The following is a 22,778-nucleotide window of genomic DNA, read 5'->3' as shown; positions in this document are numbered from 1 at the left end:
GCCAGGAAAAACTCTTATTTAAGAGGGAAGAAACCTTGAGCAGGACATGGATCATAAGGGGGGCCCTCCTGCCAGAGGCCAGCTGGGCAGAGCAGGAAAAGAGAAAACAGACAGAGAGAATGAAGAACAGAGAGAGGACAGATACAGACACAATGGCTAACTGCTGAACTATATAAGCAGATGTAGACAGCAGACACTGGGATGATCAGAGGGCGGGACTGCAGGGCAGCATGCAGCTCCTGAAGCTCTGGCCTGCAAACATGTACGGAAGAGAAAAGGAGGGGGCCGACCAGCGTAACAAACTACTAGAACAATGGAGAACAATTATGGTTATGAGATACTTATAATTAATAACTGAGAAAGAAAAGAGAAGGAGGGGTGAGGGGCATCGCTTCTTAGGTGCTTTTCCACTAGTACCTATCAGCCCGACTCGACTCGGCACGCCTAGTCCTCGTTTGTTTTTAAACACCCAGATCAGAAGTGGGCGGGTTGGAGCGAAGCTGCTGTGACGTATTTGATTGTGTGATCTAAACAGAGAAGACAACAACACTAAAGATGTAGAACCTGGAGGAGATGATACATGTGCTGCTGGGTCTGTGACTTGTGTTCAATATCCAGTTAAAAAATGAGTGAGAGAAGCTTCAAGCAGCAACGCTTTTTTGTTTTGTTTGTTTGTGTTGGCGCAGCTGAAAAATCAGCTGGGAGCCGCGAGCGGGTGAGAAGTGACAGAGCTCATGGGAGATCTGGTCGTACCTTATCGCCCGTCTACATCCCTTTTTAATTCTCTCCTCAGCCACCAGGTTTATGAACATCTGCACCTCAGAGTTAGATCATGAAACAGACTTTTGCGCTGCTGTTGCCTGTCGCAAGCCGCTCTTGCGCTGATTCCCGCTTCCTGATTCAAACGTCTGACGGCCCCCCGACCAATCAGTGACGTGTGTTGTGATGATGTCAGACCCAGGGCCGACTCAGCACACTTAGAACCTCGGCAGAATAGTTACAGAAAAAGTATCTACTCGGCACGCCTCGACCCGTAGTGTAAAAGCGCAAAACCGGGGCGTGGCGAGTCGAGTCGCGCTGAGTACTAGTGGAAAAGCGCCACTAGTGGATCATATTGGTGTCCCCATGCAGCATACAGTAGGCCTATAGCAACATATCTACAACAAAGCTATGTTTGAGACAAGCTGCTCTAATCTGTAGCTACAGCTATCACTATTGGTCCTAACACACTAGAGTTTACACTAACTAGAGGTTTACTAAACACTAACTATAGGCTTTTCTAAACAGAAACGTTTTAAGTTTGGATTTAAAGGTGGAGGTGGTGTCAGCCTCCTTAACCCAGATTGGAAGTTGGTTCCATAGTAATCGTGCCTGATAGCAGAAGACCCGCCCTCCAAATCTACATTTGGATACTCTAGGAACTACGAGTAAACCTGCACTCTGAGAACAGAGAGCTCTGTTAGGAACATACGGTACTATCAAATCTTGTAAATATTGCAGATCTTGACTGTTTTGGGCTTTATACGCTAGTAATACAATTTTGAATTGGATTCTAAGTTTTACGAGGAGCCAATTGGAGTGAGGCTAACAGAGGAGAGACATCAGCATAGCAATGAAAATGTATGCTGTGATTCTGGATTAGACTTCCCAAGGGGTGCACGTATAAACTGAACAAGACTGGCCCTAGCACTGAACTCTGCGGAACACCAGACCCTTGTCTGTTCATATTGACTGATGCATCATATTGTTTTGCTTGCTTTAAAAAAAATATATATATATCATAGCTATTATATAGGCGATACAGTTTTAGATACTTGTAGAAGCAGTGACAAGTTATATTTCCACAAGTGTTCCTGTGCTGATTTTTTTCAATGCGCTGCCTCAGGGTCATTCAGTCTTGTCGGCCGTGTCCCCTGCATACAGAAATGTTTTAACAATATTTGGTGTGTAAGGAACTTTTCAGATTCTTTGCATTTATGTACAAAGCTAGAGTGATTCTTTTCTTTTCTTTGACTTGTATTTCATTTCAGACAGTATAAATCCACCAGATATTTTTCTCAATCTACATCCATTTTTGCTTTGTAATATCAAAGCATTCAACACTTACCAGACGTTCTGGCTTGAAGATGCCAAACAATGAAGCATTTCAGTTGTTGTTTTGTGCCATTCTTCATGGAGACACGGCTCAATGTGTGCAAAAAGTATGAGGTCATAATTGCATTTTTTATTCTCTAATGGAGACAAGTCGGGACTGCCGGCAGGCCAGTTCAGTTCCTGTTTCCTTGTCTTCCACAGCCACGTCTTTGTAATCTGTAAACCATAATGTGGTTTTAAAGTGCCAACAGTCTCTTGCTGAAAAATGCAAGGACGTCCCTGGACAGGATGTCATTTTGAAGCCAGTATATGCTGCTAAACATGCACATCTCAGTGTACTTTTCTGCATTATTGCTGCCATTGCAGAAGTTGAAATTAATTTTACCAAGAGCACCAAGGCCAAGCCCAGACTATCACAGAGCATGGCTTTTGGACTTATTACTGACGATAGTCTGGATGGTCCTTTACATCTTTGATGAGTGACTAAGTGCCGTCTCAGGGTTCAGATACACGGGTCCTTTGCTCCTTTAAGACTCACAATATCATGATTATTTTTTTCAAGCCAAAATAATAAAATCTTGTGGAATATGTTACAGGACTGAAATGTAAACAGGCTGGTGCGTATCAACAGGAAACAAACACACCAAAAAAAAATAGTATTCTAGGTTGGATATTTTTACATGTCTATTTTTGGTTCACACTCTGTGTGGGAAGAAATAATCAGAGTAAACGCAAAAAAAAAAAATCACTGGATTTTTCATATTCCTTCCAACTTTGTTTCTGATTCCAAATTAAAATGGTTTGCACTTTACCAACTCGTCTTGAGAAAGAGAAAAAACACAAGAATAACTGATGTGTGACCGTAATATGTATAAAAACCAGCAGTTAATGAAGCAGAAGGTTTTGTGGTAAATTGTGAAAATAACCACCAAAGTAAAACTGGACCCACATTACAGACTTCAGTAGAAATCAGTGTGACAATACAAATCTTTTCATGACACCACGTGTTGATTATTTGCAGATGGTGTTAGATTCATCATGTGATAAACTCATGGAGATTTCTAGCATGTAGAAGACATGAGAATGTCACCTGACACGAAGCCATAATCTCTTCCAATTGTAACAAATTCAGTTTTAGTGCTGAAAGCAACTGATTAAGGTGGTTAAATGTCACCAGCAATCTAGTAAAGACAGCAATTAATTGAGTAGAGTACAGTTAATAAATGGAGCAATTTATTTTTTATTATCTTAACGTAATTTATAGCAAAAAAGCATCTAGTTACACTAAGATAATGTTATTCTTTTTTTTAATTAAGATGAGTTGAAGTTTAAGCTTTGTTAATCCAAAGTGTATCTTTGTGACGGCTGCCCATGATACATGCATAAGCCAGATCAGATCATACACAACGCTTTTCAAAAATATGAATGTTTTAATGTCAGGTTTACATCTGAGACAAGAGGCTTAAAAAAAAAGAAGAGAAATGATCAACTGATGATCCAGGACACCAATGACCTCAAACATCAAGCCAGAAATCATCAGTTTATTGCTTTGACCACCTTCTTGCAGAACATCACAAATCTTATAGCAAACAGAATAATGGAAGAACAACATTAATAACTGAATAATAACAGAAATGTGGTGACTCAAAGTTCCAACGTTTTCCTGGGAATGTATTCAGTCTAGTCAACGTCTAGATTGTTGATCTGTCCTCTATCGAAAGGGACGGACACACACACACAAGCAAGAAACTCTCCAATATCAGGAAGAAACGACCCCTTACAATATTCAAAATGAACAGGAAGGTCAACATTAAATAGTTTAAAACAACAGTTCAAATACAAAGCATTCACACAATTTCAGAATTGGGGAAAAAAGGAAAAACTGCTTGGAATCTCTACATCTGAGAACTACTTTGTCCTCCATTTGTGCTCTGTTTGGTAGAAAAATTCTTGCTGTCAAGAAAATTCAGCCACATTTCTGTGTTGTTCAATGGTAAGACAAGTTGTAGAGGCCTGGAGGAATGTAAACATAGTATTCTGTGTGTACTATTATTATATATCATGTCTGAGATGAAAAGTGAATTGCATTGTACTGTACTACACGCATGCATTTTATATTTCTTGAGCTATATGCAGATATAAACATTACCAGTCTGTGAATACTGTGTGTGTTGTTAGCAGTCTTCGTCCTCAAAGTGTGTTTTCTGCAGAACCTTTATGTGACGCTCATAGATCTTGAGGGCGGGACCAAGCCTGATTGACAGACCAGTCAAAACATCATTACGCTGCATGAGGAGGAGAGACTTTCCATCGATTTCCTAATAAAGAAAGCAAAGCAAGGCATGGAGGAGGAGGGTTAAACTGGTGCAGTTTGAAGAGTGTTATTGTGCCTAACTGGGGCGCCCTCTAGTGCTTGTAAAGGGAGATAACAGGGTTACCTGGGTCCTAAAGGAAGTAGCCTGCTCAGGAAAACCTGCTGCCGTGATGTAATCGACCACATCAGACACGGTCCAGTCCACCGGACTCCCACTGACCCCCTCAGACTTCATCAACCTAGGAAAAGGACAAAAGTCAGGAAATTATGTAATATTAAACAAGTACAGTTACTACACATTCAGAGTTTTATGATGGACTATATAGTTATGAAGAGGAAAGTGTTAAATTATGGTGCAACGCAAATATATTTGTATAGCACATTTTATGTACAAGACAATTAAAAGTCCTTTACATAAAACATAAAAAATTTGTTAAGAAGTAAAAGAGTTTAAAAGTAGAATACAAGACAGACGTATAAATTAAAAATAATCAAACAAATGAGATGCAAGAAATTAAGATTGTAGTGCATTATGGTAGATTACTGAAATGCAACAGTAAATAAAAAGGTTTTCAACCTTGATTTAAAGCAATTGAGAGTTTCAGCAGGCCTGATGCATTCTGGGAGTTTGTTCCACAGGTGAGGAGCATAAAAGCTGAACGCTGCCTCACCGTGTTTGGTTCTAACTCTGGGTACAGAAAGTAGGCGTGACCCTAACGACCTTATGAGAGTTATATGGTCCATTCTGTTGGTCTTAGTGAGGACTCGGGCAGCAGCAGGTTTTTCAGGGAGACCTGTGAGAACAGCGTTACAGTAGTCCAGTATACTGAAGATGAAAGCATTATGGTCAACTGTATCGAATGCAGCCCTGAGATCCAGTAAGACCAAGACTGAATGTTGCAGCTATTAGTATTGGAGCAGATGTCATTACCGGTAAAGACTTTTACTAGAGCTGTCTCAGTGCTGTGATGTGTCCAGAAACCTGACTGGAAGAGAGCTGTTGAAAAACAGCTTTTTCTATGATTTTACTAAGAAAGGGGGGGTTTGATACGGGCCTATAGCTGTGCATAAGTGACCCATCTACTGTTCTTTTATTAAGTGACTTAATGACGGCTGTGTTTAGGCACTTAGGAAGGATCAGGTATAGATCAGGATCTCTTTAATTCACGTGTAGGAGTAAGTATTATTTTAGGTTTTAACAGGTGAATAAATCAATGCTTTTTTTCACTTTGTGTCACAGTTGGATTACAGGTAAATGTCTAGTGTTGAATTTGAAAAATTGTATTAAAAAAAGTAGCATGAGGGATTTGATGGCATCTAGTGTTGAAGGTGCAGATTGCAACAGAAAACTCCATCCTTGTAATTCTGAGGTCACTAAACACACTAAAGCACACACTCTCAGATACACACCTACATACACAGATAAAGTCACTCTCTACATCCCTTGACTCAAAAGAAAAAAAAAAGAAGAAAAAAAAGAGAACTGGAGCATCAAAACATAATTGAGGAAAGTACAGAGATATACTTATCTTTAGCTCGTACTCTTCAACAGGAAATAACTACAACCCATTTATATGCAATGACTATATCTTAATCATACATCTTTACCAGTATATCAGCCTAATAAAGAGACATAAAAGTCTACAGATCACCATTTGAAGGTTTCCATTGACCTAGACTGAACTGGAGTTTTATCTGATCTTGACTATTGGTGCTTGTGTTCTGAATATCTTGGGTTTCTGGCTTGTTGAAACTTCCAAATACTGAATATTTGATCATTTTTAAATATACATCTGCCTCATTATGCAACAGTTCCCCTTTTGGACCATGAAGATGGTTGTTACTTGAGTCAAACACTGACCTTATTTTAGTTCAAATAAAATCACGGTCTTGATAATATATCTTCACAGACATACCATCTGCAAATGCTAACAACAAGCTAAATTTAAGCTGCTTTTCAAACGTTTTTGCTTTTTTTTTAACATTAGCTGCACTTGCTGGACCCATGCTAGCACTACACAAGCAGGGGTTCTACCTAAAACCTACATTATTAACTGGGTAATGACGCCTTCAGGAGCTGGGAAAACACTTTTGTTACTGCGGTTCTTCTTAAAACCAACAGCAGAACATTTAGCAGGTTTTGTTGCCGGGTGAGACGTTTTGAAGACACCAGAAATGGCTTTAACATGGAATTAAATCAAAACTGCAGCAGCTTCTCCTTTTAACTCGGTAAACTCTATACTGGCTGTCAAGCAGACATGATTTGAGTTACATGATGGCATGAGGAGGGATTACTGCAAATGGTTGAGCTAAAAACGATGGTATTTTTGAAAATACAGGGATTGTGTGCTGTGGGAGTAAATAACATGTTTGTTATTTTCTCACATAGGAAGTCGCTCTCAATAGTTTTCATTTCATTTTCAATGAGACGTGCTCTCTGCTATACTTGCCCTCCACTGGTAATGCCAATCCCTTGCTCTTCTGACAGGCTGGAGTCTCTTGGGGAGGCGGAGGGTGTGAGCATGCAGGAAGACACGCCTACTTCTGTTTTACACTCCGAGCCTGAAGGGGACATATTAAGCCAAGTGAGATTCTGAGTCCTCGGCATCAAACACCTCACAGCAGCACAACGTGCAGCAATAAAAACTCAGTTAAAGATCATCAGTAAAGCGAAACTCACCGCTGAAGTCTGTGGATGTGTGGCTTACGTCCTCATGCTGTGTTTGACTCTGCATGGGGAGAAGAGATAGATAGTCAAATGAAATGCACACATGCAGTGCCAGAGGAACGCTGCGAGAGAGAGGGAGTGTGATGACATCTCCATCTAAAATGAAGGGCAAGAGGAGCTGCTGCATCCAGAAGCATCGTAACGAAATGGCAGTGAGACATGAAGACCATCTGCTGTGGGAGTGTAAATGACGATGTGCAAGGTATGAGGTGCACTGGTGAGCGAGCCAAATTTAATGAGACAGCTGAGTTCCCCCCCCCCAACCCACACCCCCAGGAAGAGAGGTCAGGTCTGTCCTAAAGAGCCACAGAACTAAGTAATTCAGTAGTTGTTTTTTTAATAAAACATTCCTCCAAGATATAAAGGGCTGTCTACAACCATGCTCACCAGTAATCTTGTTTAATCAATACTGCATAGGGCCCAACGGCTACAATTCTCACATCTGTTAAACAGCTAAGAAAGTTATTGCCAAAAAAATAAAAAATCAGTGTGTATAAAGTCACTGTAAAGAGTGATTGCAGAAGACGACAGCTGGAGAGGAATAATCTCTGTGGCGGTCTGCGTTTCAGTGAGCTTTAAACAGCCTCTGAATGTCGACCGTTGTTTAATTAACTTGTTGTGTAAAAGATTTGCAGTTTTGTCCATCATGTTTTGCAACTCACGCATGATTCTTCCTTGTGAAATCAGATTTCATGATTCCAAAGCAGGTCCCTCAACACGGAGGGGGAACTATTTATCAGCTCGTTCTGTCACTGGAGAGTCACTGGAACTGGTGATGCTGCCCCAACAGATGGCTACAGATGTCGTTGTACTCTATTTCAGTTTTATAGACGATAAGCAACATCTTTCTGCATACACTTAAAGGGGACGTATTATGAAAAACATGTTTTCTCTTGCTTTAACATATATAACGTGGTCTCCCCTCAGCCTGCCAACTCAGAGGAGGAGGAAAGCAACCAAATTCTGCAGTGTCTGTACAGCCGCCCGGATGAGCCGTCCAGTGTGATGTGGCTTCTATGAGCCGTTTAGATTCTGCTCCTGTTGTTACGTAACGACGGGAGCGATTTAAATAGGTTTGCCTCCGATGCGTGAAACCACGCCCACAACTAACTCCGCCGGCCGGAGCTTCTGCCATTTTTCCGTAGCGGTGTATCGCATCATTCAGGCAGCCAATCAGCACAGAGCCTCATTATCATAGCCCCGCCCACTCAGAATCCTGCATAGATAATGAGGTTAGAGAATGGGAAGATAAAGACATGGCCCAGAGGCTGAATTTCTAATTTATTTAGCAAAAACAATCAAAAGCTTGTTTAAGACATTCAAGGCCTGTTTAAAATAGGTATTAGATGCCATAATGCTCTGCCTCTCCTTATAGACTCAGTGGTGCATCTCCAGTCCAGGCTGTTGTCCCTGTGAACACCCAGGTACATCTGGAGGCTTATATAACTTATATTTTAAAGGTTAAATGTACTGTACTTTATTTTGCATCTTTACACAGATGCAAACATCTATTTTCTTTGTGGGGATACATTTGTGAAATCATTTCCTTACCGGGGAGTAAGGTTACCTCCCCTGTGAGTGCTTCTTCATGCCTGACTTGTATGTTGACGCAGCTCATCCAACTGTGTGTGAAAACTAGTGTCCGTTAGTCCCACCATGCGCTACAGAGTGAACAAACCTTTACATTTGACTTCAATTAATCACAATCTTTGGCTAGAAAGCTTCTGACAAGACCATAGTTGAGATTACTTTGGATTTCCTGAGAAGCGGACAATGTGTTTGGAGGACTTTAGCTTAAAATTTGACTGCTTTAGCACCTAGAGCTCACTTTCACTCACTTCAGTGCTCAATATGATCACCTTAAAATTACAGATTCTGAGTTGTCACTGACTTATATTAGGATGAAGGTGACCGCTCCGCTGGCAGCACAATCCCAGCTGGCCTGCTTATGGACCTCCCGGGTCACTCTCGTGAGAGCACATATTGTGCGATGGCAACGCGTCACACCAGCATCAACATGTCTGCCTGGTTATAATGGTGTCAAAGACCAAAGAAGACCCGGTCAGGGGAAGAGAAAAAGAGAGTGGCCAAGCAAGAGAGCAGGCGAGAGTAAATTTGAGACTGGATTTGACTCATTGAGAAGAGCATCGAGAAGAAATAAGATTAAAAAAAAAAAAAGAAGCCATTTTGGCTTGCTGGTTTCTTATTCTAACATGCCAATAAAGCAGTGCAGTCTGTAATATTGTCCTAAGTCATTTTATCAATGGTTAGACATCACCAAATGTGCTGCATCGCACTTAAACTAAAGTCCATACGGAAAGTTCAGGTCCAGTGTTTTACTGAAACTAGAGCTTTCTGTCTGTGGTAGTTCCTGTCATGTCAAGGCAGTTTCTCTTTTTATTGTATGGCTCTAAGTTTTGTTATGTTCATTTAGTTGAGTAACTGTTGTACATGCTGCCTGTGAGTAGGATTTAAATGATGACAGAGCTGAACCACATCGGTACTGTCGGTAGCATGAGAACAAAAAACCTTCTGTGGTGCTGCTTTAAAATAGGAGGAATACACGGTAACACTTTGTTGATATCCTGTTGTGAGCTACAATTAGTGTCATCACACAGTTTTTTCATCATAACACAGCTGTAACAGTTCCACAACTACAACATTATGTACAGCACATAAACCTGGACGATGGAGAGTTCTCATTTTTACTTCTTATCTCAGGTAACCAGCCAGTCATTTCACAAAAGTGAATACGACATGTTACTCTGTTGGACTGATCCCAGATCCGATTGAATCATGACATAAAACAGCACAGTTTATTTTTCTTTTAGAATATCGATTTCAGTTCCATTTGAAAGAATATTCTCAGACATGAAGCGTTGTTTAGCACCCGCCGTCTCCCCGCCCTCCTGCTAAAACAACTGAACTCCCAGCTCGGTCGTCTCTTGTGACAATTGCGTACCACTTTACGACAACAAGTCACGTGCCAACAACGATGAGAGCAGCTCACAGAGCTACAGTAGACATCATGGTCAAGAGACTCGTGAAAGTAAATGACAGAAGAGAAAATGAGAGACTGAACAAGAGATTAAAGCCTAAAGCTTCCTTTGTGCAGCTTTAATCGAGACAAAATGAATCACCAATTAATTTTGTTTCAATTTAGTCACCGACTAAAAATACTAAATAGTAAAAGCAAAGGATGAAGAAAACTGCGTGTAAACCTACACTGGGAATAACATTTCCTCTGCTGTCTGTGACTACAAATTAAAAGTTTTAGCTTTGACTCTGTGATCATTTCTCGCACCAACTGGAGGGTGCCAGCTCATTCAAGACTCCAACCGTCCAGTCGCTGGACAGTGCCAGATCTAACTCAGGAGAGTTTTGAATGAGTGGAAATGAAAAATAACAGTTTACCTTTGGGATCCAAGATGTGTCCATCTTCATTTCAGGACAGAAAATTCACTTCATTTGAAATTTTCAGTGTATTGTAACACTTCACGAGGGACGGTAAGTGGGGACTTTGCAGAGCCTGGTTTTATAACAATAAGTCGTATCATTACAACTGGTTCCGCCTTAATCAGCTCAGCATTAAAGAGCTCATTTTACATTATGATGCAGTAATTAAAATAATTCAAGATCACCGTGTGATGCCTCGCCCTCTCTGCCCTCTGATGCTAAGCAGAGTATGGAAGGATGGGGCAAACACTTGGATGGATTCAGCTCTGAACTCTCTTCCTACTATGAATTAATCTCATCATCATGTATGAATCTCGTTTTAATCACTGTTCCTGCTACGATTGTGACACTTGAGCAGTACTTTTAACGTATTTGACTGATGATGCTCGTACATTGTACCTGTGTGAAAATTGTGCAGTAACTGTCATTCAGCAATAAATGTCAACAGCAGAGATGCATGAGTGTGCACTCACTTCTGTTTCCATGGGTAGCTGATGAGGGCTAACAGCTCTCTCTTCCAAGCGTGCGCCGTTGCACTGTGACAGCAAAGCTCCCCGAACAGGTGGAGACTGAGACTTCGGGGGAGAATCGAGCTCAGACATCTCTGGGGAGCCGGTAGAGAGATGAAGAGAGGGATGAAGGGAGATTAAAACAAAAAAAAAGATAAAAAAAACAAACAACTCCAGTTTTCGGGCCTTTCAGCAGTGCCACAGGAAGACTCCTAGTACAGCAGGGATGATAATACACCAGCTATGAACACACACCTTCATTGTCCTGCTTCTCCTGCTTGGTACCGTCCTCTGTTGCTATCTGGACCTCAGCATCTTCTGCGGTCTTCATGGTGAGTCCTGGTTGGGATGTCATGGCTACCGGGGGTAGACTTCGCTCCTCTGAACTCCGGGGTTCTTCCTCATCCTCTCCTTTGTCATTACCTCCCTGTTTCTCCTCCTTGCTGGCTGTTTCCATCGGCTCATTCTCCTGCAGAGGAACGTGTGATGGCTCAAAGTTAATATAAAATTATAAAAATGTGTGATTTTTAAATGAAGTAAACTGCTTTCATTCCCAGCCACTAGTTTATCCTAATCTAAGTCTGTGGTGCTTTTTTGGAGTGTACTGCCCCCCCCCAAAAAAAAACAAACAAAAAAAAGACTCTAGGCAGTAGGGATGGGGATCGAGAACCGGTTCTTGTTGAGAACCGGTTCCCAGTGTTTCAATTCCTTGGAATCGTTTGTCTTTTTTGCAAACGATTCCCTTATCAATTCCAGTGGGCGTGAATGACGTCACTCCCAGCAGGAAAACATTGCGACAAAGCGGCATAAACGCTTGTGACTTGCAATACTTGCAATGTGGACATTTCAACAAAGGGAAGAAACACTAGCAACATGCAAAAGCATTTGCATACACAGCATGCAATAACTTTTAATGTTGCGTGTTTGATCTGTTCCGAGTCCGGAGTAAATCTTCTCAACCTAGCAGCAGCGACAACGTTAGCCCGTCCTCGGCTGTTAATACTGCAGGTAACTAACAAACTAACACTCCCTATCATGTTAGCACCATTTGCCTTATTGTAAAACCTGATATTACTACCTACTAACGTTAAATTAATCCCTTCTCATGCATTACATTTAGACGGCCATGACGAGAGACGTAGTCAGCCTGGCTCAGAGCCTGCAGTGCTAGCTCCAGTCTACCGCTAGCTTCTCCTTTCATCAAGGCAGGGAAGAGTCCCAGGCCAGAACAGATGAATGTCACTGAGCAGGGACTAAGTTTGTGGTGAAAGGCTTGCACCCATTTGCCACAGTAGATGCCCCTGATTTTCGGTAGGTGAATGTGTTAAATTGTAGGCAAAGTTGATGCTAATCGACCTGTTTGTTCTCCTGTTATCCAAATGATAATCGATAAGAGAATCGAATCGTTAAACAGAATTGAAAATGGAATCGGAAAACTCTTATCAATTCCCATCCCTACTAGGCAGTGCACACATGCTGGCCGTGCTCCTGTCTGACGCGAAATCTAGGGGAGTAAAATAACGTTAACATGTTACTTACACACTTGGACTGTATTATACATGTGCACTCTTTAATTTTTGAACCAGATTATGTTTGACTACATGCCTTGTCAGTCACTCTGTGTTGGTATTTTTTTTTTTTTATCTCCAACAAGAAAAATGATATGAATTAGAAGAAAAAACACCCCACAAAAAACTAACTAAAACATATCTTTCCATTAATTTGCTCAGTACAAAAGTACAAAAGTGATATTGCTACTCCTTTAAAAAAAAGCAGGCTTCAGGTTTCTCTGGGTTTGATTTAAACAGCAGATTTTCACACTACCTGACAGGTGCACACTTTGTGTGAGCTCACTTCAACTTGTGAAATATATAAATATATAAGTAACATATAATACAAAGAGAGCACAGCTGCTTTCAGGTAAAGGTTTACTTCTCATTGTTGGCATAGTGGCATAAGTACATATATAAACTTAGCACAAAAAGTAAGGACTTATGTGTTTGATGGATTATTTCTTTTTTGTAACAATGCTTTTTGGCAATAAATCTTATACCTTTGGAAAGCCAGTTTATTTCCCTTTTAAATTGTGCCACATTTGTAAGGAACATGCATTAGTGGGATGAGCAGCAATTTATTTTGCCATTGACTCTTGTTTGGTGTTTGGTGGATTGGATGATTGGAATTTGAAGAAACAACTCCTCAATCTAACAACTGATCTATTTGACAAACGGGAGTATCGGCAGCGTGTGGAAGAACCATACACAGCCACAACAGCCTGGCACCTCCTCATCATGCAGGTCACCAGCCTGGTCACACTGTCCCTCTGGCACGAGGAGCACGCTCACAAGTGTTCAATGGGGTTGAGGTCAGGGCTGCTGACAGGCCATCCCACCCTCTCCACTCCCAAACTCTGGAGGTGGTCTCTGATAAACCCCGCTCTGTGGGTCGAGCGTTGTCATCTTAGAGGATAGAGTTCGGTCCCAGACTGTGGAGACATGAGATTGCAACTGGTCGCAGAATCTCATCTCGATATCTCTCTGCATTGTAATTGCCTCCAATGATGACAAGGCTCATTTTTCTATTCAGGGAGATGCCGCCACACACCATCACACTGCCTCCACCAGAGATTTGTCACTCCATCGGTGCAGCAATCATCACAGGGTTCTCCCCGTCTTCTCCACACTCTGACCATACCTGCCGTAGGAAGAATCTGGACTCATTTCTGAACACAACCAAACACAAATCTCCTTACTTTTTGTGCTAAGTTGATCTTTTTTCATAAAAACGAGACAGATGTGTCAGCGAAGGCCTGGTGAGGCTGAAGGACGTTGATAAAGAGCTTTCTCCTTTTGCTGCAAATGATTTGGAAAATGAATTCAGCCGTTTCATCTTCAAGATCAGGTTGGTGAATAGCGGTTATCTGGGAGCCTTTTAGCTAGAAGGCGTTTTTCTTTGCACATGGTGCTATTTAAGGAATTTAGATATTGAAAATATATGTGTCTGGGAATTCATGGTGCAGATTCTGCAGATGAACAGAAATGTTAACAACAAATACCAAACTCAAATTAAAGTTACAAGTTATGCAACAGCTCCAAATGAAGAGACGATACGTCAGCTCCAGAAATATTTGGACAATGACAGCGTTTGTTTTTGTTTTACCTTCATACACCAATACAATGAATCTTAGATCATTTAATTAGGCCATGACCAAAGTGCAGACTTTCACCTTTTCACCCGTTTTATAAAAAAAAAGAAAGATATTTGCCATTTAGAAATTACCAGCCATATTAAGCAAAGTATCTCCATTTCCAAGGACTCAAAAGTAATTGGACCAAGGGACATAACAATAAAGATTAGGACAACAGAAAAGGGAACCGAAATCCTGATGTTCCTGATGATGTTTTTGCATACGAAGGTTTTGCAGCCTAACTGACATAATTTCAGTTAAGTAGAGGCCCGCGTGTGGACATATTGTAAAACACACCTTCAAACTATCGGGGCTTATTGCATAACATATAGCAAAAGCAATATCTGCCATGGGACCCTTATTCAGAAATTTAAATTCCTTCTTTTTATTCGAAGTCTATATTAGGCAAATACATTAAATACCTGGCAGCAACTAACCCCTTAATTATTATAGAAGCAGTAAGGAGGACCTTAATATTTCTTCTTTTTCTTTTAGCCTAACTTTTGTAAACTAAATACTGGCACAGTAATAAAGTAAAAAGAAAAGAGAAAAAATGTTATACAAGTTATTATTTTTCATCTAAGGTTGCATTTGCCTAAAATGATTTTTGTTATATTTTCACACACACACACACACACACACACACACACACACACACACACACACACACACACACACACACACACACACACACACACACACACACACACACACACACACACACACACACACACACACACAAAAACTTGGAATAAAAAAGGGTTTACTAACTTTTGCACAAGACTATAAGGAAAAGAACCTTGGGTACATCCTTGGGTGCAATTTCCAGATGCCTGAAGGTTCATCTGTTCAAGCAATAATGTGCAAGTGTGAACAGATTTTTAGCACAAAGCTATCAAACCGCTCAGGAAGAAGTCGGCCTCTTTATTCCAGAAATGAATTTGCCATAGTGCTAAATGTGCAAATCAATTATAAAACAACAATGAAAGACCTTGTAAAGATGTTGGCTGAGACTCGTAAAAGAGTATTAATAATGCATGGGAAAACACGTTCTCACCAACTGAGCTAATAGGCCACGCAGTGAGAGAAAGCAGCTGCTCCACAACCACCATTTAAAAAAAGAAAAAAACATTAAAAAATACAGACTGCAGCAGCACATGGTGGCAAAAACCTTAACTTCTGGAGATATGTCCTGTGGTCTGATTAAAAGTGCATTTTCTTGGTCATAGTGGTAATATTTGAAATAAAAACGGGGAAGCTTACAGGCTTCAGAACACCGTCACAACTGCAGAAGCAGCATCATGCTGGGGCTGCTTTACTGTAAAAGGGACTGGTGCAAAACATATAACACCATGAAAAAAGAAGATAATGTGGATATAATGAAGCAACATCTCAATACATGAGCCAAAAGGCCTTGATATGGATGATGAGACTACTGGACAATGCCTTCATATCTGTTGTAAAGCAGCAGAAGGATAACAAAGTGAAAGTATTGGAGTTGCCAGCACTAAGCCCTGAGCCCAGTCCTGTAAAACATGTGTGGAGCGCACAGAAAAATGACTGTGTGGCCAAGAAGGCCCATGTACAAACTTGACTTGGATCCACCTGCTGTGTCAGGAGGAATGGGCCAGAATTCCCAAAAGCAACGATCCGACAACGTTAGAGCCAAGCTAAACAGAGTAAAGGCTAAACACTGACACTATGTTAAACCTTTGACTTTGTATAAAGTAACAGACACATATCTACAATAAGATTATATTTCTACAATTCTATTTGACCTACAACAAGAAAAGTGTCCTCAACCTTACCATCAGGCATGGAGACAAAAAAGTTAATGTGCCTTTTTTTTTTAAACTGTCTGGAGACAAGGACGTATCAGATAACAGAGTTTAGACATTTTGTCACAGTTCAAACTGTAGTTTATAACTTTTTCATCAATGGAGCAGCTAGGAGTCATTCTATTTCAGGTTTTTAAGTCAAACAACTAATCACCTTATCTATTCATTTTGTTACTGAGACCAGTACAAGTGATCCAATCTGCAATATTGATGTTTTTTTTTGTTTTTTTTAAATATGGTAGCCAAGTACCAACCTTGGATTGCTTACACACCCATGAAGCTTCTTGTCATGTTGATTGTGTCTGGTTAGGGTTGGTTTAGTCTGGTTCTGGTTAGAGATGCAGCAATCTGATATTAATAGCAGATATTACTGTAGGCCTAATATTGTCTAAATAGTTTCTTATAATTTCAGGTGTGAGGATTGTTAATAATAATGTTGCCAATACGTGCAACTGTAGTGGCATTAACAACTATGTAAACCACTTGGAATACGTGGTTTTCTGCACTTATTTGCCATAAAATGTGATGTGTTGTTCATCAAGTCACAATAATAAACAAAATTAGCTTTAGCTGATAACAATTATCATATCCTGAACACTTGCTCAATAAAGACAGTATAATTTGTGTTTATCAGCTTGATGTAATTTTCTATTTTTGTGAATTGGATGAAAATAAGTTCAGTATTATAATAAATTAACTTTTTTTTTTAATCAGCAAATGTATATGTGATATTGTGTTACATGTTGTTCCACAAAGTGAGGACAGTAATGTTTAAATCAAGACGGATACATTGTATCATCCACACATCAGTGACATCAGTCAGCGTTAGTATTGACCAATAGGAAAAGTATTGTTGTATTGTTATTGGAAAAGGGACTAAAAAAGTGAATCCCTAATTCGGGCACAGCGGTTTGTTGAGGACCCAAACGCAGGAGAGCAGGAGGCATGAGTTCACAAAGCAGGATTTATTCAGCAAAACCAAAAGCGCTGCTGAGCAGGATCAAAAAAGGCAGCCGAAAAACCAGAACTTAAACAGGATCGAAAACCACAAAAACTTGACATGCCACATGGAGGGAGGAAACAGTAGGCCAGCAAGGAGCAGGGAAAGACAAGACTAGATATACACAGGGGATAACGAGACACAGGTGCAGACAATCAGGGCAGATGGGAAACAGGAGGGAACTGAAACTCAAACTGGGGGAAATGTCAAACCCTGACAATTAAGTCGTTTATACAAATTCTAGTCTTTCTTGATCTACATAAAAAATCTCATGCGAAAAAGTTGCCTTCATTTTTTTTAAAGTAGATCAAGCAAGATATTTTTTACTGTAGTGTTCTACTTTGGTCTACGTTGGTCAATCTGCCCAATAGATTAAAATTGTTAAAGGAAAAGTAAATACAACAAGATAATTGCTTGTTGTTTGTGTGCAAATGAAAAGATTGCCTGAGATTACATAAATACTGCTTGTTAAGGAAAAGAAAATGCACAATGTCTTGTTTTTTGAACAAATGCAGATTAAGTTCAAAACTAAGATGTTTATATATCTTAGTTTTGAACTTAATATACATATATGTAAAGCAACAAACTTCATTTGTAATTGTTAATATCACAGATTTTAATATGTTATATTTTCATGCACTTAGATTTATTTTTTTCAGTGTACGGACATGGATTTGAACTATAAATTAGAACCAATAAGATCCCATTGTCACAATACTGTATAATTCTCGGTGTCCTCGAGTTTTGCGGCTCGTGGAGGGAGGAGGGACACGGAGGGAGGAGGGAGCGCTTGTCGGAAGTGATACAAAGGATTGAACGAGGCACGCAATAAAAACGGGAAGAGAAAACCAGAACTGCTCCCTCAAAACTGTAATAAACACGAACAAAGGCGACGCTCGGCCGGTGCGGACTGATGGCCCCGCACCGGCCGGCGCGCCGCTCCGCCGCTCCGCTCCGCCGGCCGGTGCGGGCACGTCTCAAGTTTGCAGACAGACAGACACCGCCTCCTGCGCGCAGGCCCAGACTAGACGGTCGGGGACGGCTAAAGTTCCCGGGAGCCAGATTAGATGCAGTCCAGCCGCGGTGACCAACCAACATTCACAAGTGGCGGCCAGAGCGGACGATGCGCGAGCCCGCGGCACGCAGAGGCGCTCTTTGGCGGAGCGGAGCGCGCTCCCGCGGCGGGGATGACGGGGGAGCCGCTCCTGAGCTGCTGCTGCTCTACGTGCTTAACCCGCACCTTCTGTGCAGGGAGCAGAGTCTGCTGTATGGATGTGACACACACACATCCACACACACACACACACACACACACACACACACACACACACACACACACACACACACACACACACACACACACACACACACACACACACACACACACACACACACACACACACACACACACACACACACACACACACACACACACACACACACACACACACACGTTCACCGAAGCCAGAGCCGGAAAAGTCCCACCTCACTGACACCGTGAAAGAGACGCATGAACACTTTTGCAGCGGAACACATGAGAAGCAACGGAAGCCGATGGCGTGTGCTGGTTTTTAACAAACCACATCATTAATTCATCAACATTAAGCCGGTGTTCTGTCAATTTCTGCTACCTGCCGAGAAATGCTTTGTGTTTCTGCACACGCGCACAGTGGATTTTCAAAGTTTGATTGGCACGATCCATGATTTCTTGCACGATGTAAAATTCATAATGGGATGTTGAGTAGGCTATTTGATCCTTCAAAAATACACTACCCATGACATGAATTGCATTACACTTTGTGAACATTATACGATAAAGAGGAAAAAAAAAAATTCTATCGCTTTATTTGATATTCATTCAGTCATTCGCCTTTATTTAACCAGGCAGGTGATTGCCTGCCAGAATCTGATTTCTCCCCTGAAAATGGGTCTTTTTATGCCAAAAATTGATTGAAGGCCAAATACAGTTAATGAGTTGTCTCTACCTAAATATGATTTGCACTCATTCTTGAGCTTCATAATATAAACACTAGAGCTCACAGGATTGCTTTTAACTCCTTTAAAGGACCATTACAACACAAAATAGGCATTTTCACCTGCCAAAAATTGATTGAAGGCCAAATACAGTTAATGAAAAGTTGTTTATGCAAATCGGACATTTTAGCGCTCCCGCGGCCATGTAATCAGATTGCAGGCAATCACTTTTTGGCACGACACCGGCGCTGTTCTCTTCGGGTTAGACATTTTGCAAAAAAATAATAAGTTTCCCTTCGCCTACCTCTGTGTTTGCTCTGTGTTTGTCCTGCGGTGCTCGGCTCCTCGGCGGGGTCTCCTCCTCCACCTCCAACATCCCCCGCAGAGGGAGGGTGATGTTCCCGCAGCGGGTCCTCCTCAGCCGGCCCCTCGCCACCTCCCTCTCCATCACCACCTTGACTTTGCCCCGGGTGAGCTTCTCCTCATCCAGGTACCCCAGGATGTCCTTCAGCCCCAGCGGCTTCACGTGGCCCCGGAGATTCCTGCTGGAGTTGTTGAGTTTGGGCTTATTGAGGGAACTTTGACTCTCTGTTTCGGTTAAAGCTGCTGCCTCCGGCGGGCAGCCCTCCGGCCGCGACGGGGGGTTTCCCCTGTCGCGGCCGGAGGGCTGCCCCCCTCCGGGGCGAGTCCCTCCTCGGCGGCGCCGCTGGCAGTGGCGTCAATTCAGTCAAAGCTAAGGTAGGCTATGGCAAGGTTACGAATCACAGAACTTCGAGTATCAATCAACACGTCCAGCAAATACTCATCACAGAAGTCTAGTTTATCTGTGTGGTCAAGAAAATTGGAACTTTTTCAAATGCAGTCTCGCTCACTGCAAAAACTAAAAAAAAAAAGGAATATTTGTCTTATTTCTAGTTAAAATGTCAAATTTTTAGTCAAAAAATCTCATTACACTTAAAACAAGAGTCATCACCAGAAAAATACCTTGTTATTTTACCATGTTCACCTGTTTCAAGTAAATTTTCACTTGAAATAAGTAAAAAAATATTTAAAAGATTTATCTTCTCATTACAAGCAAAACAATCTTGTTCCACTGGCAGATTTTTCTACTTATTTTAAGTGAAAATCTACTTGAAACAGGTGAAAATGGTTGTTTTTGAGTCTTGTCTTAAATGAAATGAGATTTTTTTGACAAAAAATTTGACATTTTAACTAGAAATAAGACAAATATTCTTGTTAAGATTTTCAGTTTTTGCAGTGTATAATAGCCTAACTTGTGAAATCGATCATGTTGTTCTGATTTGCATTTGTAGTTATTCTATATTTTCATTTTAATTTCATTTATGTATTTATTCAAACAGGTTAAAACAAAAACTAAATAATCAGAATGCATAAAATGTATATACCGAAAAAAAAAAAAAAAAACCAAAGAACAACAAAGAAAACCATAAGCAAATCAAAGCAAATTAAAGTTTCAAAAAAACTTTTCTAGTCCTACCCCTTCTAATGTTCTGTTTTTACCGTTTCTTCATTTCACACCACTTCAAAAGAAAAGCACAAAAGAAAAGAAAAAGTGGTTCAGCTGAGCTTTGGTCATTGGTTGTCTGTATATATAAATATGTATTAAGTAATAGAATAATCAATACAAATAGACACAGAGTAATTCCATAAATGTAGGTATAAAAAAACAAACATTTACATTTTCCCTTGAAGCCAAGGTGCGGCTGCCATACCTTGCCATACTGAATTGACGCCCCGGTCCGCTGGGCGCACTTGCTCCCTCCTCCTCCTCCTCCTCCCCCGGGCTGCAGGCTGGTGTGGTCCCGGTGCGAGGAGGCTCTGCTCCGGGCTCCTCCGAGCTGTCCCCCGCCTCCTCCTCCAGGTTGGTGCGGCTGTGCGCGCTCGGAGTGTCGGGTTTGGTCCGCTCCTCCTCCTCCTCCTCCTCCTCCTCCTCCTCCTCCCTCTCCGCCGCCGCATCCTCCGCTCCTCCGCCACCACTACTACTACCAGCCGAGAACTCACTCCTTTTCCTGCTTTTCCTCTGCACCTTGGCCGCGTTCCGGTACGAGATGGAGCCCTTGTAGCTCACTTTGAGCACCGTCTGCTCTCGGATGAGTTTCTCCAGTTCCAGCCGGGTCCGCTCCGGGTCGGACCCGTGTCGTCTCCGGACCATTCTGCAGATCCTCTCCAGGTCCGGACGGGCTTTCCTCGAGCGGAGGGAGTCGATAGTTTCCAGGATCCACTCCCGGTACTTGTTGTTGGGCCCGGACATCTCCCTCCTCCTCCAAACGGGGTTTTTTTGGCCCTGACTGAGTGCGTGTTTTTTTTTTTTTTCCTCCCCGTTGTTTCACGACTGACGCCGTGTCAGAGCCAAAGTGCGGTCCCCGTGCTGGAGAATATGAGGACGGAAGCCTGGCTGGGAAACGCTTGCCGTCGTTGGCCACATTGGTGCGCTTAAGGTGGACCGAAGATGGCGCCCTAAGCCTGAATTATGGTCCTGCGTTAAATCGACGGCGTAGGGTACGCGGCGAAAGCAGAGTTAAAACAGTACAAAACCATTAAAATACAAAACATGCAAAATAGAATACACAGAATAAAGACAATACAAAGACAAGAAGCAAAAACACAAACCAGATAAGGACAGAAAAGGCAAGGCAAGTTTATATAGCACAATTCAACACAAGGTAATTCAAAGTGCTTTACATTGACATTAAAAGCGGAAAGACATAATTAGACAATAAATAAAAAATAAGATTGAATAAAATTATGAATAAGATGATAAGAAAAGAAGTAAAATAATAAAAAGCACAAGCTGTTAAAAATAAGGGCAGTAGAGTCCAGCGGGTAAGTATTTAATTTAAGAGTACGCTTCAGTAAACAGAAATGTTTTTAGGCCTGATTTAAAGGAGCTGACAGTTGGAGCAGACCTCAGGTCTACAGGAAGTTTGTTCCACCGGTGAGGAGCAGAATAACTGAACGCTGCCTCACCTTGCTTGGTTCTGGTTCTTGGGAACCACAACAAACCAGATCCAGATGAACCTCAGGGGTCTGGGAGGTTCATAGGAACTAACAGATCAAGCATGTATTTTGGTCCAAGACCATTCAGAAAACTAAAATAATACAGTGGTACAGTATGTTGGAGTCAATGTTCACAAGCTTGTTTCAGTTTCAGCCATTGTTTTAGTGTGCTAAAAACCTTGAGCTCTGTCAATATTTTGATTTCAGGTGGCAGTGTATTCCATAATTTGGTACCTATACCGAGAAGGATGACTGTCCAAATGTTCTGCGATTTGCTATCCTACAATTATTGCTTGTTGCACCCTTAGTTCTAATTCCACTGTTTTGTTTGTTTACCAGTTGGCAGAGTATTTCTGGGGCAAGGTTATTCACACATTTGAAAATAAGTTTTAAAAAATGAGAAGCCTACAAAACTGTCAAAACTTAATAGATTGTATTTTTTGATAATTTGGCAGGTTACATGTTTTTGCCTGTTTATATAATGACCTAATAGGTGTAAGTGTTGTCTGATTAGCTTGGCCCCAAACAGTTATACAATATGATAAATGAGAAAATATCATGGCATGCATGAACTGTTGTGCTGCCTTAAGGGGTATATATTGTCTAATCAGGCGAAAGCAGTTTAAGTTGGTTTTGACAGTTTTGCACAGCTTCTTCATG

The 22,778-nt window shown here is 41.4% G+C and overlaps 1 protein-coding gene across 1 annotated transcript; it reads right to left on the bottom strand.

Moving 5' to 3' along the window:
* Window positions 1-3,528: 3,528 nt before the first annotated feature.
* Window positions 3,529-21,494, bottom strand: samd1b (sterile alpha motif domain containing 1b). The gene is made up of 9 exons (XM_061711689.1): window positions 21,070-21,494; window positions 20,834-21,018; window positions 19,405-19,645; window positions 11,357-11,570; window positions 11,066-11,196; window positions 7,089-7,137; window positions 6,859-6,970; window positions 4,533-4,647; window positions 3,529-4,412 (listed from the first exon to the last, which is right to left on the bottom strand). Exons 1-9 carry the CDS (start codon window positions 21,370-21,372, stop codon window positions 4,269-4,271), a joined length of 1,494 nt encoding a protein of 497 aa, XP_061567673.1. The 5' UTR covers window positions 21,373-21,494; the 3' UTR covers window positions 3,529-4,268.
* Between the last annotated feature and the right edge of the window lie 1,284 nt (window positions 21,495-22,778).

Source organism: Cololabis saira, chromosome 1 (genome assembly GCF_033807715.1).
Source record: "Cololabis saira isolate AMF1-May2022 chromosome 1, fColSai1.1, whole genome shotgun sequence".
Classification (NCBI taxonomy): domain Eukaryota; kingdom Metazoa; phylum Chordata; class Actinopteri; order Beloniformes; family Belonidae; genus Cololabis; species Cololabis saira.
Note: the sequence above shows the minus strand (reverse complement) of the source record. Positions and strands in the feature narration are given on the sequence as shown.

Excerpts from the sequence above, each read along its gene's own strand:
- samd1b (XM_061711689.1), bottom strand. The coding sequence starts at position 21,372 with ATGTCCGGGCCCAACAACAAGTACCGGGAGTGGATCCTGGAAACTATC. Across the intron at positions 11,571-19,404 it reads AACACAGAGCAAACACAGAG|GAGAATGAGCCGATGGAAAC; the intron begins GTAGGCGAAGGG and ends GTTCCTCTGCAG. Across the intron at positions 11,197-11,356 it reads GGAGAAGCAGGACAATGAAG|AGATGTCTGAGCTCGATTCT; the intron begins GTGTGTGTTCAT and ends CCGGCTCCCCAG.